Below are 16,486 nucleotides of genomic sequence, written 5' to 3'. Positions count from 1 at the left end.
TAAATGGGGGTAAGGCTAGCCGACATTCACCTCTCCCAGACCCTGCGTAAAGCGGGAGCTTGTGCACTAGGTACGACCTTTTATTTAAGTTCAACACTTTCGTTTCTTTCTTCAACATATCTTCAATTATATATGCTCCGATCTATACACAATGGCTGGGAGTGACAAATTAGAGGAGTAGTGAATTTGCATTGGGCTTGAAGCCTAATAGACTGGTCTAAACCAAAATGAAAGTATTACATCTCTAGCATTTTCCTTTAAAAAGTTTCCTGGATCTACTGCACTCCTCACTTGTACCAATCTGTCAAAACTCCCCTTGAAGTATTTTGTTCCCCAAACCCTAGCTTCTGAGCGGCTTGCATTGCCGTTTCCATTTGTCCCCAAGTCAACATCTCTATAATTCAGATACGAACACCTTGTTGACTTTGACACATAAGGAGTCAAACTCATAAACCCTTTTTATTAGATCAGTATTTCCATCTGCAGCCTTCACACCCTCGTCGTTCCAATTCACAGAGTAATGGATTTTGTATTTATTTCCTGCTCTATGTGGAAATGAAGTTTCGAGCTCCGAAATTTCACTCGTTTTTCCGCCATATGGATTGGATTGAATGTCAGCACTGGCTTTTTCAGTTCCAACGTCCTTCAAGACCTGCCCTTGACATTTGTTCTTGGACATAATCAGATTTCTTCATAAACTTTTCTGATTTTTCTTGTCTTTCAAGCAACACATCAGTGGGAATTCCAATTGGGTAATTAGACCAATACAAAACCGATTATATCCAACTCATTTCAGTATAATCCTCATCCTTCAAACACAATTGGGGTAAGCTCTCATCCCTCAAAGCATGAAGCCTTTCTCCATTTCCTAGAAACAATGCCACAAATTTAGCTTTCACTGTCTGATGTCCCTTCTTATTCACTGGCATTACAACAACCCTAACGAGAGGATCTTGATGAACTTCATCAGCAATATATTGCCATCGATGAACAATGTCGGTGGTGCCTTGTTCTAAAGTCCTTTCAACTCTATAAACCGTGACAATTTCCGGGCCGGAAACCAATTTGATTTTCCAAGAAACAAATCACACCAAAGCTAGCTCCACCTCCACCTCTAATAGCCCAGAAAAGGTCTTCTCCCATTGATTCTCAACCTAAAACTCTTCCGTTAACATCAACAATTAAGGCATCAATTATATTATCAACAGAAAGGCCATATTTTCTCATGTTATTATACAATTGGAGGAAATGTACACTACATGTTATTATTCTTTTGTCCGTCTGTCGCTCCATGTCACCCGTTCAGACGAAGATGCATGCCCTGGGTCCCATACAACCTCACTCTAGTGGACTCAAATACACAGGATCTCTTGCTTGTATCTGTTACTGGTTCCCACTGTCCCTTTAGCCAAAGACTACAAAGACACCCTTGCATTGGAGAGATTTTTTTCAGCATGATGTGAACACGGCCTAACACACAAAGTGAAAAAAGTAAAAAATAAAAAAATCACATTGCCGCACTTTGGTGGGCCCCAATACAAAATTCTCTTGTTTGTATCCTCGGTTTACGGGTGGTGTGGAGCGAACTGAAGAATTTCTCCCACTTCTAAACAAGGGAAAAGAATTTTGTTAGTTTGAGTTTTCCTTGCGAATAAATTGATCTTTGTTTTTTCATACAAACCCAAAGTCACAAACACAAAAACACCAAATTAAATTCCTTGACAGTCCTCTATTCCTCAAAACTTTAAGGGCCCATTTGAATCTATAGATTTAAGTAGGTTGACTTGGATTTGAAGAGCCCAAGTCTAAATAATGTTACTTGGGGACATTGGATCTATTGTAAATAGCTGGATTCTGAATTTGGCCCAAATCTACTTAGGTCATGTTTATTTACAAGAAATAGAAGAATTAGAATGATGCCAACCCAACCCTATTGGGTTGGCCACTCCAACCCACTTCTAATCTCATTCATAATTTTATTTCAAATCACGGGTCACACGTACAAGCAGCTGTAATTTGCTCAAAGAAAGAGGGCACAAATAAGAATTAGAAGTAGGAAGCCCTTGACTATGATTCCATGAGGGACTATGATCTTTAGGCAAGGTGTTGTAATTTCCACCCAATACTTCTATATCGACAAAAAGAATTATTCTGCTTGGGTTGAGTTAGATGCTACTCCTATAAAGTTGCATTACAAAATTGCATAAGTTGGCTATTGAGCAGGTTTTGGGAATATGGTCTAATTGTTAACAATATTATTGATGCAATAATTATTCTCTACAATTATAAAGTCAGGCTCTTGCTTTATTGTTATAAGGTTCATTTAGAAATGTTTTTAAAATGACTGAAAGCGTTTTTGGTGAAAATGTTTTTGAAATTAATTCTTAGTAAAAAATTAAGTGGACCCTTGAAAAGCACTTTAAGTGATTCTTGGAAGAAGCATCAGATATGTACTTCGTCAAAATCAATTTAACCAAAAGTATTTTTAGTTATTTTAGAAGCACTTCCAAACAAGCCCATAAGCTCCATAAAAATAGTTGGACCAAAAAAGTCGTAAGAAGATTGATAAGGGATTAAATTGTCCATAGCAAAATAATACAAAACAAGATAAATAAAAGAAAATCTACTACTAACTGTTTCATCTCTTTTTAAAACTATATATTTTTTGCAAGTGTTAGATTGCATGGTGGTTAGGGGCTTCATCTTCAACTCACTGTGTCTTATTTTAAACTATCTCTCTGTAAATTAATATATATCGCTTATTTTTAAGTTGAGTATGCCCTAAGTCCAGATTACTTAGTACTTAACCACCCATGCTTTCCATTTTTTTTTTGTACAATTTAAAAAAAATAGCATAAACAAATTAATAAAAAATGTGGTGTTATCTACATACCTATTTTTATCTCTAACATACGTTGTAAATTTTAGGCTTTTGATCTTCTTCACTTCTCAGTTGGTCTAATGACCCCAAAAAAAATATATATATAAAAGATAAAAAAAAAAAAGTGTGTGTGCATAGCTCCATCCATAAAAAAATAGTCAACTACAATACACTATAATTTGTTTACTTTGATTTTTCCATTTGTTTATTTTCATATTGGCTTAAGCTATTAAAAACACTAAATTGGCGCACACGAGGTGAATATAGGGATATTCCTCTTCACTTGTAAGTATGAGGTTTTAAATTTAATTTTCGTTAAAAGCGAATTTGAACCACATTTTTGTTAACCAATTGTGAGGTTAAGCCCACTTCCTTTCCTTAGTGCAGGTACTATTGTTTGTTCAAAAAAATTATCAAATTGAAAAAGAACAATTTTTTAGAGCAAAATGACAAATACATATTTTTTTTCTACTAGATACAATTGTTAATCATATTCGTAGTGTTTGTTTAATTTAATTAATTAGATAATCAGAAACAAAAAAGAATATGTGAGAAGCTAAATATGTTGCATAAAAATCAGCTACCATTTATAAGATATTATAGTAGGTTGATGGCAACCATTACTTGTACAGCAGAGGCCATCTTCTTAGATCTTTTGGACAGCTTCTTTTTTATCTGATATTTTGGACTTTCAATATTTGATTTTAGTTGGAGCAACTGGCCACGATTTTGCTTCTTGTTTTTTAAATAGCGCGTACGTAAAGTGCAAATATCACGTTTTTTCTAAATACTTGGCTGTCTACAATTGACAACCTCACCACTAGATCCAAGGAAAATAAAACTCCATTGAAGAAAGAAAATGTCAAATGGCACAAGCATATCATGTTTCTCATGTCAAAAGGCACAACCATATCATGTTTCATATGTCCGAGGACATGCCATACGTACATGACTTAAATGGGAGTTCAACTTAATTTTTAATAAGCAAATTGCCCTGGTGCAGAATTCCATTGTTTTTTTTTTCTTTGTTTATATATAAAGAGTTATTTATTTATTTATTAAACAATGATAGATGTTTACAATATTATTTTAACAACGGACCAGAGAATTTATAGCAAATTTAATTTTTCACGTCAGAATCCAATAATCATGATTCAACTAAGCAAATTATATAATTGAGTTTGTGCATCGTATTTTATATTTTGGGGTTTCCTTGAATACCCCTAACTCTTTATTATGTAGGAATTATTATGGAATATAATTTCACTTAAAATACGATAATATTTAGGATGTAAGTGAGAGATCCTCGATTCGAATCTCGTGAGTGACAAGTGTTTGAAACTAGTCTTTTCCTCATCCATTTAGTGTATATACTATGTATGGTTGTCGATGTAGGCATCATAGTTATTTTTTGGGGCAGACGGCCACGGGAAGAGGGGGCGGGGGGAGAAGAGAGGGGGTGGGTCAATGCATAATTAGGGTGTTGTAGCATAAGTTGTACATCATTCATAATAAAAGATCACTTATTTGCCTGCACAAATACCTATTTGACTTTTGAGTTTTATTTGGATGTTTAAAATTTTTATGTTTAAAAATTCAAGTGGTCATCTATCATAGTGATGATGAGGAGTGTTACATTTGCACCATGGTGCAGGTTCAAACCTCATTGACTCCTTAATCTAACATCTAATTTAACAAATTTATTGTTTAGCAAAAAAAGAAAAGGTGTGTAAAGAGAATTTACTCAAAGCAAAAACTGACGTACCACAAATCTCTACTCTAATATATTTGAGAATCAAACTGGCAACCATTATATTTTTATTGCATTTATATGATTCCGATCCAAATTCTCGTCCAACCAAGTTGGTGAAAGATACTCTACTTTTATAATTTAAGGCGGGAAATGCAGCAATTTTTGGCCATGCAAGAAAATACAACAAGAATATTTTTGTGTGCTTTTATTTTAATCATGCAATGCTCTCATAGCAGAATGGTTCGTTTTAATTAGCATGTCTAGATTATTAGCTTTAAAGATTGTTGATGTACAAAATCAGTGAGGACTTTGGTACAACAGAAAGTGTCAAGTTTGTGACCTTCGCTAGATTGCTCCGGTCATTATTATGGATAAGTATGTAAATGGATAGAGACAAGGAAGTAAACACAAGATGTACGTGGTTCACCCAGATTGACTACGTCCACGGAGTAGAGGAGTTCTCATTAATTGTGAAGGGTTTACACAAGTACATAGGTTCAAGCTCTCCTTTAGTGAGTACTAGTGAATGGTTTAGTACAAATGACATTAGGAAATATTGTGGGAGAATGATCTCCTTTTATAGAAGAGAGTTTCTAGCTTTGTTCTGACATTAATACGTGTCGTGTTGTGATTGGCTTTTGATGTTGACACGTGTCGCGCTGTGATTGGCCTTCTAGTTTGAGGGAAACTCTTATGGGTCCTTGACGGTATAATGTTGACCGGTGCTCGGTAATTTCGGGATTGATCAAGTATGATACAAACAGAAATCAATTAGTATGGTAGGCACATGCAGCTGCCAAGCTAGTTAGCTGGTTTTTCAATTAGCTAGCGCATGAAAATACACATATTAAACTCTGCAGTTCGAATTAATAAAAATTTAAAAAATTCTCTATATGCAGCACATGGAATGAAGATCCTCTCCGGATCCTCTTTGTGAGGATTCCGAGGATCCTCAAATCGTGTCCGTTTATTGTACATTGTACGACCAGTTTTCGTCAAGTACAGTTCATGTTTAATTTTAAATAAAAATATTTAAAATAATTTTGGACCACACGACGTACGATGAGCAGACACGATTTGAGGATCCAGAGAGGATTCTCATTCCAGCACATGCATGATGGCTACTCTATAATGATAAGCTTTACTAATTTTATGTTACTTTTTTCAAAGAAAACAGTATTTCGTTGACAATGGTAATCTATTATTAGAGACTAGCCAAACAGTGGCGTAGTCAGAATTTTTAAATAATGAGATCATAATATTAACCAGAAAAGCTTCATTCAGCATTTTGCCAGCACCTAGTAGGCACCTGCCAATTCTTGCCAACATATGTTGAAAGCTTATTGATAGAGATTTTTACCACCTACAAAATTAGAGATAAAAACACTTAAAAATACTTGCAAGAGTACAAGGTTGTCATAGTATAGCGGCTTAAGTAAGGTCGTTTTCCATAGGGATTGAATGAATAATTTGTATTTATACTAATCCTTAGCTAATTATTTAGAACAAAGTTGTGAAAAGGATGATTTTGGAATTTAAAATAATAAAAACGAATTTAAATTAAAGACAATTAAATAAAATAACTAGAGAACAATTTAAAGAATATCAATTTGTAAAAGTCCTAGGGTTCAGCCGTCACTGTTACAATCCTATGCAATTCTACTAATTACTTATAAATTTCCACATACATGCTTTGAAGGTTAGGTTTTCCTAATGCATATTTTTCTCGTGATGTTCAAGTGAAAACATATATTTAACATGCAACCCGTCTATGATGTTCAGATCAAATATAAACATGCAAGACTCATTAAGCTTTGTGAAAACCCTTTGAAAAACCATACAACCCTTAAGAGCGTGATGTTCACCTTAAGTGAACTTACAATTACTAATCACAAGAAGCCCTCCTCAATTTCAGGGTAATGTTCCAACAGAAATTGCATCAAATTACTTGTCTAAAAACCCTAATGGTCGCAAATCACTAAGACATTTAGATAGTTTTAATCGCGGTAATTAATAATTCAAAGCAAGCATGCATCCATTCATAAGCAAATTAATAAAATCACATATTCATGCTAAGGCTCGTGGCTTCGCCCTAGCAAAAGAACTTAGTTATGAACAATCATAAAACAAAATATTATTAAGAACATGGAAAGAAAACACCTTGAAAATAAACTTCCAAAGCTCCCTAAAGTAGTGCATGTGTTCTCCCCCTATTTCTTGCATTCTCACTTCTCACCCTAATGGCTAAAAAGTCTTATTTATATTACTACAAAATAAAACCCTAAAACGTCTTAGAATAAAACTAGGAAACATAATAAAATAATAAAACAGAAAATAAAAGGTTTCCTATTTGAACTAATTAAAATTCAGACTTATCAGAAAATTAGACTTTTGACCGACCAAATGAACTTCGATTTGGTCCCAAAAGGTCTCTTTTGAAAGCTGGAGACGTCCCCTACAAATCCTCAGAAGGAAACTTCCTCAAAATATACCATCTTGACCTCCAAAATACCCAAAACGTCAAGAAACGTCAATCTAAAATATCTGCGCGCTGGGCCTTTATTTCATTACCACGGTCAAACGGCTTGGTAGAAAAATCTTAAACTTTGATACAATCATCTTGAAAAACTCACGAACATCCTCCAATTGGGATCACTCCAAAATTCATCCGTTTGATCACTTTTTGCTCCAGAGGAAGTCGAATGTCCTACATTGAAAATACATAACAAAATATCAAAATTCTACTAAACTAACTAACAAATTAATGCTAAGATTAGGGTAAAATATATAGTATAATATCGAGTCATCACTTATATCAACATATGTCAACAACTACTCTTATTTGTAAAGGCTTGTTGAGGGTTGATGCATGATACTATGGAGTAATGCTGAAAATTGTCAAGACATGTCAACTAAGGTATTTCATTGAGCACACAGTGCTCACAATAGAATCGCACTCAAGAAGTGTTAAATGGGAGACAAATATGATAAAAGAAAATAAAAGAAGTAGGAGAGGGATGTAGATGTAGTAATTTAATTTGCCTTAACTGTTTATAAGGGTCAAATACTATACACAAACAAATATATGTGGAGTTTTTGAAGTAGTTGAGGTCAAGGATAATCAATAATTCCATATTAACTCCGCCACTGTATCCAGATCAAAATATCTTGAATCAAATCATAATGTTTTTCAAACCGCACATCGTCATCAAAGGATTGTGTTTTACTATCTAGAACGTGAGCGTCTATCTTAATATTAATGGGTAACAGAAGGAAGAGGTTTATACTTATTTAAATTATAAGGCTAGGCTTCAATTTTCTGAATTGAGATTTATAACCTCAACATGCCCTCTTACACGCAAATACTCATAGCAAGTTATTTTTTACTTGCATAGATGGAAGAAAATGTACTTTTCAATTTGGGGATTGAAATTTCGTGTTTATAAAAAAAAAAATTAAGTAAAACTATAGCATTAATAGGTTAATAGATAGTTGTTAGGGAGCAGAGAAATTGTTGAGAAATCAACGCACAATAATAAATAAGTATACTTATTCTGTGAAGTATTAATATGATTGAAATATGTGTATCCACTGGTCTCGACGGGAATTTGAAGGATCAAATCAAATGCATTGGTAATGTTTGCATCAAATTAAATCGAATGTATCACTGAAATTATCTTAATTTTCTTCTTTCTTGTATATATACGTGTAGACATTTTGTCAACTTTTAGAAATTAGCTAGGCACACTATTATAATATGGATAATGCTAGGCAAAATTAATTTCTAAACCGAATTTTGTAAGCCAAATGATGTGTTTATTGATAATTGAAATATCACTTAAGTATTGATTAATGTACTTATTTTTTATTGGTGACACACCATTTAATTTGCAAATTTAGTTTAAAAATTTAGTCTCCCTAACAATATCCTTTTAAATTTTAATATTACGTTCCCATCGATTCATTCCTTCCTTCAAAAATATAGAGTGAAGCACATTAAATAAATCCAATATTCAAACAATGTATTAGCTAGCTTTAATTAAACACATACATGTTCATAACATTGCTCAATCAAGCTTTACAGAGTTGCAGAAATTATGAGAAAAGTTGAAGAACTTTAGGAATGTAAGGAGTCGAAGAGAGAGAGAGAAGAGAGAGAAAGAGGGGAAAGCATAGCTTTGAATAGATTCACATTGATGAGAAAATGAGAGGCTACATCACTACATATAGTGTTTGAGATTCTAACTAACTAGCTTACAATACAAGGCAGCCGGCTAACTAACTCATAACAACCTAATCTTATTACAATCCAATTACATTGTGACACATGAAACAATAGACTAAAGCCACATCAGCATTCTGTTATTACATGTTACCACTTACTGTTAAAATGTTGACACCATTAAATTGGAGTTAAGCTTGGCCAACCCCTTCCCCCATTAAATTGGAGTGAAGCACATTAAATAAATCTAATATTCAGATAGTGTATTAGCTAGCTTTAATTAAACACATACACGTTACCACTTACTGTTAAAATGTTGGCACCATTACATTGGAGTTAAGATTAGTTAACTCCTTCCACCTTAGTGTAGATAATATCGGTTGTTTAAAAAAATTAAATAAATAGTGCTACTAAACTCATCTTATTGTCTTAATTTCTCATCCACGTTTTAATTAAAATTTTAATGGCATATTTATTCTTTAAAAAAATAAATTTAGACCCCTACTTATAAATTCACTAGTCTTTCTACACACGCTTCCGCGCATGTAAAATGCTTTTTTTATTATTTTTATTACGGTACGCTACATGCGACTTAAATGTATTTATCTACATTAATCATTTCACTTGATTACTCTTGTGCGTAGAACTTGTCTTTTTTTTTTTATTTAACCAAGCACGTTGGTAGTGTCCCACAAGTTTTTGTTTTATTTTGTGCGTAGCTATCAATTTAGCAAGAAATTGTGTGAAAGATTAACATTACACTTTTTTTAGCAATCTTTCGTGCCTGTCATAATTTTTTTTTGTTTTATTCACACAATATGTACATCTAAAATTTTAGTAATTTTGTGTGAAGAAAGTGAAATAAGAATCTTTTAAGATAGACATCGTGGTATAAGCATCCTTTAAGTAATTTGGCGTGGTTGATGTGCAACTCTCTGCAAAAGAAGAAAATGATATCCAAATGAATTACGGTTCTAAAACAACAAATCAATTATGTCACACACATTCCACCAATTTTGATTTAAAAATATGAGCAACTCATTGGGAGAAAAATGATGAAAACAATATATATACTGTTGAGAAATCTTTTTTGGACGATAGCATAAAAAAAGACGATTTAACTTTTCATCTTACATCCTTATTATATTTTTTAGGTGAATCCATTTAGTCAATCCACCATGTGTGGTTTTTATCATAATCCCTTTGCTAAAACCCAAACTCCTTCTCTCAGTTTTACATTTGGCAGTTGTGTAGATTTGCATCTCTGGTAAAATTTCTCCTGTTGTGCTTTCTTTGTTGACAAAGTATTTAGCAAAAAGCAAATAAGCACTGGTGACAAAGAGTCAACGAAATGCATACTATCAAACTCAAATACATACCTTACATCGTCGAATGTGAGTACATAATTGAAGATATGTTGAAGAAAGAAATGAAAAGAATACCAATTTGACGGCCAACAACACCAATCTGTCATCATGAGAGCACTCTTCCGCAGATGAAACCTCCCTTTATCTCTCTCCTCGCCATTTCTTTCTCTGTTCAAATACCTAATCATGATCGACCCAACCCATCAAAACCTAAAATGAAGACCCGACCCATCATGATTTCGCTGATGAAACCTCCTTTTATCTCTCTCCTCGCCATTTCTTTATTGCTTCCAATTTCGATATTATATATTATAGGCAAATGTAAAATTCTCAAAACGTAAAATGAAGACTACAAAAATTATAAAAACAAAAAAAGTATATGTTCAAAACAACATTAAAATTAGTCGGTAATGTTACGAGTTATTAGGAGTTTCTTTATTCCTCCGCAGACTTAAAATCTCTTAAAAGTTTTCTTAATAACTTCGAGTGGGCTTCAAATCGTGTGATTGGAGATGAAGTTTTTTCAATCAACATTTCTTTTAACTTTTAAAGTGAACTGTATTCAAGCGGGTACTCCACGGGATCATAAAATAAGTAAAAAAACACGTAAAAATATACCATTTATTTCACTTATATTATGACATATGAAGTACCGTTTAAAATTCCTGATATACTTGAAAAAATCCCTCATGCTCTTTTATATAACAATGAATTAGAATGATATGATGCTTCTGAATATTGCCACTTGTTTTTGACGTCTTTGAGATTTTCCGTAAAGTATCTCACTAATGGTATATGATATCTATCATTATCCATAGACCAAAACAAATCTGACCTTTTTTAGTCGGGCAGAGCTTGTTTGAATTATATTGGTGTGCTTTTATGGATGTAATGTTCTCACGGGAGCAAAGTTGGCATTAAAAAATAGAGAGGATCATGTGGCGACAATATCCGCACTTAGCCGCCGTGCTATCCGGTTTTTGAAAATAAGCTAATGGAAATAAACAAGTTAATGCGTGGACGTGGTCATATGCATAGTTGACAACCATGCACAAGTTTAATTTCATACGCTACATTGCTTCGTTGAAAAAAAGAAAAAAAATGCAAAATTTGGTGCTTTGGGTTCGTTATAAATACTGCCCTAAGTCTGTTATTCAATCACACCACCAACTTTTAAACCTACAACCCCAGAAACAAACGATGAAGTCCCCAAATTCTTCGGTACTTCTTGTCATTCTCTCAATCCTGTCACTCTCACTCTCAGTATCATGCACAACTTCACGTCCAGTTCGCATCAATAGCTTTCTCAAATGCCTTCCAAAACACTTTGCTGCTGCCAAAATCGTTTACACCCCTCAAGACAACTTTTATAAACCCCTTTTGCATGCACGTATCAATAACCTCAGATATGGTACACCTGAAATGCCAAAACCTTTGGCCATAATAGCAGCCAGAAATGCAACCCATATCCAAGCTACTATTATCTGTGCAAAGGAGCATGGATTGCTGGTGAAAACCCGAAGTGGCGGCCATGATTTTGAGGGTCTGTCGTACGTGTCGGATGTACCCTTTGTCATGATCGACATGTATCAAATGAATTCGATTAAAGTCAATGTTGCCAAAAAGAATGTCTGGATTCAATCTGGAGCTCTTCTTGGAAGACTTTACTACGAAATTTCTCAGAAAACCAACGTTTATGGGTTTCCTTCCGGGCTTTGTCCAACAGTTGGCGCTGGTGGCCACTTTGGTGGTGGCGGGTATGGGGTTTTGATGAGGAAATATGGATTTAGCGTTGACAATATCGTTGATGCTAAGCTAGTCACTGCGAATGGCAAAATTCTTAATAGAAAATCAATGGGAGAAGACCTTTTTTGGGCCATCAGAGGAGGTGGTGTTGCTAGCTTTGGAGTTGCTCTTGAATGGAAGCTCAGGCTGGTTCCAGTTCCAGCCAAAGTGACGGTGTTCAACGTTAAGAGGACCATAGCGCAAGGCGCTACAGATCTATTTTACAAATGGCAAATTATAGCAGCCAAGATGCCCAAAGAGCTGTTCCTCAGAGCACAACCGAAAGTCGCCAATACAACTACGGGCAAGACTGTGGAAATCTCATTCATTGCTCATTATTTGGGCAACAGTGACAAGCTTTTTGCACTGGTGAAGGCGAGATTCCCTGAACTAGGGTTAAAGCTAAGTGACTGCATCGAGATGAGTTGGGTGGAATCCACTGTGTTTTGGGCTGACTTCCCAGTTGGAACTCCAACTACTGTTCTACTTAACTCGACAAATCCAGCAATCTACTTCAAAGGTACGTCTGACTATATTATAAATCCGCTTCCAAAAAAAGTTATAGATGCTATCTGGACGCATATGATTGAGATAGAGGATATCTTTCTGGATACAAACCCTTACGGTGGACGAATGGATGAGATATCTGAGTCAGCAACTCCATACCCTCACAGATCTGGAATCCTATTTCATGTTATGTATTATACGTCCTGGACTAAAGAGGGAATCGAGGCCACAAACAGGTACGTTCGGCTGACAAGAAAATTGTTTGAGATGATGACTCCATATGTCTCAAACAATCCAAGAAGGGCCTTCCAAAACTACAAGGATCTCGACATTGGTGCCAATCAGGATAATCAGACCAACTATGAAATCGGTAGACTTTATGGAACCAAGTATTTCAAAGCTAACTTTGATAAATTGGTACGTGTGAAAACCATGATTGATCCCCATAATTTTTTCAAGAATAAGCAAAGTATCCCAACTCTTTTGAAAACCTAAACCTATACATATAGGATTTAGGGTTGATGCCAACCATAATCAATCTCATCTCTTAGAGAGAGATAAAAGAATAAATGGGTTCAATGCTTGCATGCGTACTCTTTGCGGGGTTTGGTTCATGTCTCCCCGTTTGTACTTTTTTTTTTTTCTGATTGGTAATAAAATAAGAGGAAAGTTTCTCTAAGCTGTTGGTCCTCTCTTCTTTGGGATCGAGGATGAATGCCTTGTATGTAATCTTTACTGAGAACTAATCTTGCATAATCCTATCTTTTATTATTATCTTTAAATATGTGCCTATATATGCTTGATTAATTATGTAATTGATATAAATCATCTAACTGGTGAGAATTTTTATTCTTTATTTCTACTTTTGTTCCTTCCCACGCACAAGAATTAAATAAACAAATCCGCTACAGGTTTGTTAACATTTTGGGTAATGAAATGTCCCCTGTTATTTTACACGAAAATGCTAAGTAAAGAAGATTGTGTTACTTAAATGGTATTTTATACACACATGTACACAAAAATCTTGACCACTAGATTTCATGCATGATGCATATATAAATTAAGAAAAATTAGTATCCGGTTCCTAGTTACTAATGTTCATTGACTGAAACCTTATTAGTTTTCAGATTTTGATCCAAGTCCCTAGCATTAATGTAATAATGAATTTACATGTCAGTTACATAATTTTTTTAAATAAAAATTAATAATTGATTTAGGATTTTAATGCTCACACCTTTATTAAACTCCTAACTAATTTTTAATCCAAAACATTTCCAAAATAAATAAAAAATTAGAATAAGTTTGTATCCATTAGCTTTTTAAAAAATATTTTCAATTTTTTAATCTTATATTTACCCATTCATGTAATTTTTCAAATTTTTAATCTTAAAATGTACTCATTCTTATATATACCAATTTGTTATATGTAAAATGTACCCTTTTTTTAATATAAAATCTATTCAATTTTTTTCTAATCGATTTTTAAACTTATATGGGTATGTTCTTTTTCTTTGATTTGAGAATGTATCCATGTCAAGTTTTATCGAATAAATTTACTAATGTTATTAAGTCTAATATCTTTTTTTTTTTTTGTGTGTAGTTTTGAAGAATGTACCCATGTTTTGGTACAATAATTTTTTTGTCAATTTTGATGAATGTACCTATATTTATACAAACACACACACACACACACAATAGTATAATTTATATTTTAATATTTTTAATCCCACAAATTATGGGTTTTTATTAAAATCTCATTAACATAAATAACTATAAATTTCAATTTTTAATTTAAAAAATATAGTAACATAAATAGAAATAAATAATCACATTAATTTCAGGGACTTCGATCAAAAATTGAAAATCAACAAGTTTCATTCAAAAATCTTCAGTTAATAGTATAACTATTTATAGGAGAATGCTGGTTTTTTTTATGTTTTTTATTTGTCTTTCTCAACTTCCCTTCCATTCAATGCATGCCATTTGGACTTACAGTCATTCTCTTTTTATCTCCTTTCAAAATTATGTCCTTGGCTCCGGCTGCATTCCTTGTTTTCTCTTTTTCATTACTATTATGTCTCGTCATATAATTTAGGCAGTAACATAGTTTTGATGTTCTAGCCACCAAATAATTTTCCCATGATAGAGTAGACCTAATTACAATTCCTAGACTGTTCTAGGGGTTACTTCCGGTCTTTTGTTGGGCAAAATCGATTCTCACTTCTTGACGTTTTTATTAGCTCTGATCTGATGCCTGTTATTGAGTTCTTCCGGAATTGAAAGGTTCATAGCCAATTGGGTATTAATCTTTTCAGATGCATGCATGGAATTCCGAAACACGCATGTCGATTGGAGTTTGAATTGGGGTTGGTGGGTTCGTTTCTTACTAATCTGGAGGAGAAGCCGATGATTATACATGTGAGTTTTGGTTCTTTGGACCTGGTAGAGATGGAGTCATCGTTCGGATGCTCGTCGGAGTATCGGGAGGAAGTTGAGTGGTAAGCCTTCCTATTGGCATCGTTGTCTCTGTCTCGAAATTAAGTTGGTTTGTCGACTACCGGGTTCTAGTTTGGTTGTCGAGGCGATTGTCTTCTAGCTTTGTACTAGTTGTGCTGTTAGTTGCGTACCTCTCATGTATTCTATACCTATATACTCACTGATTTGCACCATTCAAACCATGCCATATGTTTCTCTTTTTTTTTTTTTTTTTGTACAATAATATATTTTTACACTAAGATGATGTGAAGTTCGGCTAAGCCGCACAATGAGCAACCTAATTGGTATCAAATTCGCCATCTACGAGATTTGAACCTAAGAAATCTTACTTACAAATTAAAAAGAATACCATCAGACGGTAATATTAAGTGACATGTTTGTTGTATTTAAAGCCCAAGAAAAATTATTAACATGTCAATTATTTTTAAAAATAAAAAATATGTTACAATATCCTGGGTGAATTCAAAAGATGAGAATTCACTAGTGGGTATCTAAGTATCATCCTTTTTTTATGGGACGTTTTAATATAGGCACCTCGTTTTTTAATTTTTTAGACTAAACGTACACTCCTTTTGAAAATTTGATCAAACATTTTCCTAAAATTTTGGTTATTAATTTCAGTATTTCACATAAGTTCAATTTTGTTTAGAATTTTAGTTTTTCACGACTTCTCTTGGGCATTTCGTTTTCTTGTTTTTTCTTTTCCTATTATCCCTATATTTATGCATTTATTATCCATCTCTATGCATTTTTTTATTGTTTGTTATAATTTTTACTTTTTTGTGTGAATATAGTAGAATATTTATAATAAAAAAAATCGTCAGATTTTATTATTTAAAAGATCCAACACATAATAAAGATTTGTTTGATTATATAGCTACGTTTAGTTACCTATTGTGACATCCCACATCGTCTAGGGGAGTGGATCCTATAAGCCTTATATGTATATTCCCATCTCTACCCAACACGAGGCTTTTTGGGAGTTTACTGGCTTTGGGTTATGTAGGAACTCCGAAGTTAAGCGAGAAATGGGCCAGAGCATTCCTAGGATGGGTGACCCACTGTGAAGTTTTGCTCGAGTGAATTCCCAGAAACAAAACCGTGAAGGCGTGGTCGGGGCCCAAAGCGAACAATATCGTGCTATGTGGAGTCGAGCCCGGGATGTGGTAGGGGCCCAGGCCGGGATGTGACAATTTGGTATCATAGCCAATCCCTAGTCGGAAGTGTGCCGACGAGAACGTCGGGCCCCTAAAGGCGATGGATTGTGACATCCCACATCGCCCATGTGAGTGGATCCTGTAAGCCTTATATGTATATTCTCATCTCTACCTAGCACGAGGCATTTTGGGAGTTCAATGGCTTCGGGTTATGTAGGAACTCTGAAGTTAAAGGAGAAAGGAGCCAGAGCATTCCTAGGATGGGTGACCCACTGGGAAATTCTGCTCGCGTGAGTTCCCAGAAACAAAATCGTGAGG

General features: G+C 34.2%; 1 protein-coding gene across 1 annotated transcript; it reads left to right on the top strand.

Moving 5' to 3' along the window:
- The first annotated feature begins 11,423 nt into the window (after positions 1-11,423).
- Positions 11,424-15,017, top strand: LOC114827463 (berberine bridge enzyme-like 4). The gene is made up of 2 exons (XM_029109285.1): positions 11,424-12,932; positions 14,799-15,017. The coding sequence occupies exons 1-2, from the start codon at positions 11,424-11,426 to the stop codon at positions 15,015-15,017; spliced, it is 1,728 nt and encodes a 575-aa protein (XP_028965118.1).
- Positions 15,018-16,486: the final 1,469 nt, after the last annotated feature.

Source organism: Malus domestica, chromosome 10, assembly GCF_042453785.1.
Source record: "Malus domestica chromosome 10, GDT2T_hap1".
NCBI lineage: Eukaryota > Viridiplantae > Streptophyta > Magnoliopsida > Rosales > Rosaceae > Malus > Malus domestica.
Note: the sequence above shows the minus strand (reverse complement) of the source record. Positions and strands in the feature narration are given on the sequence as shown.

What these genes read in the sequence shown, in the direction of transcription:
- LOC114827463 (XM_029109285.1), top strand. Translation starts at nt 11,424, where the DNA reads ATGAAGTCCCCAAATTCTTCGGTACTTCTTGTCATTCTCTCAATCCTG. An exon ending in AAGCTAACTTTGATAAATTG is followed by an intron (nt 12,933 to 14,798) that starts GTACGTGTGAAA and finishes CGGAATTGAAAG; the next exon opens with GTTCATAGCCAATTGGGTAT.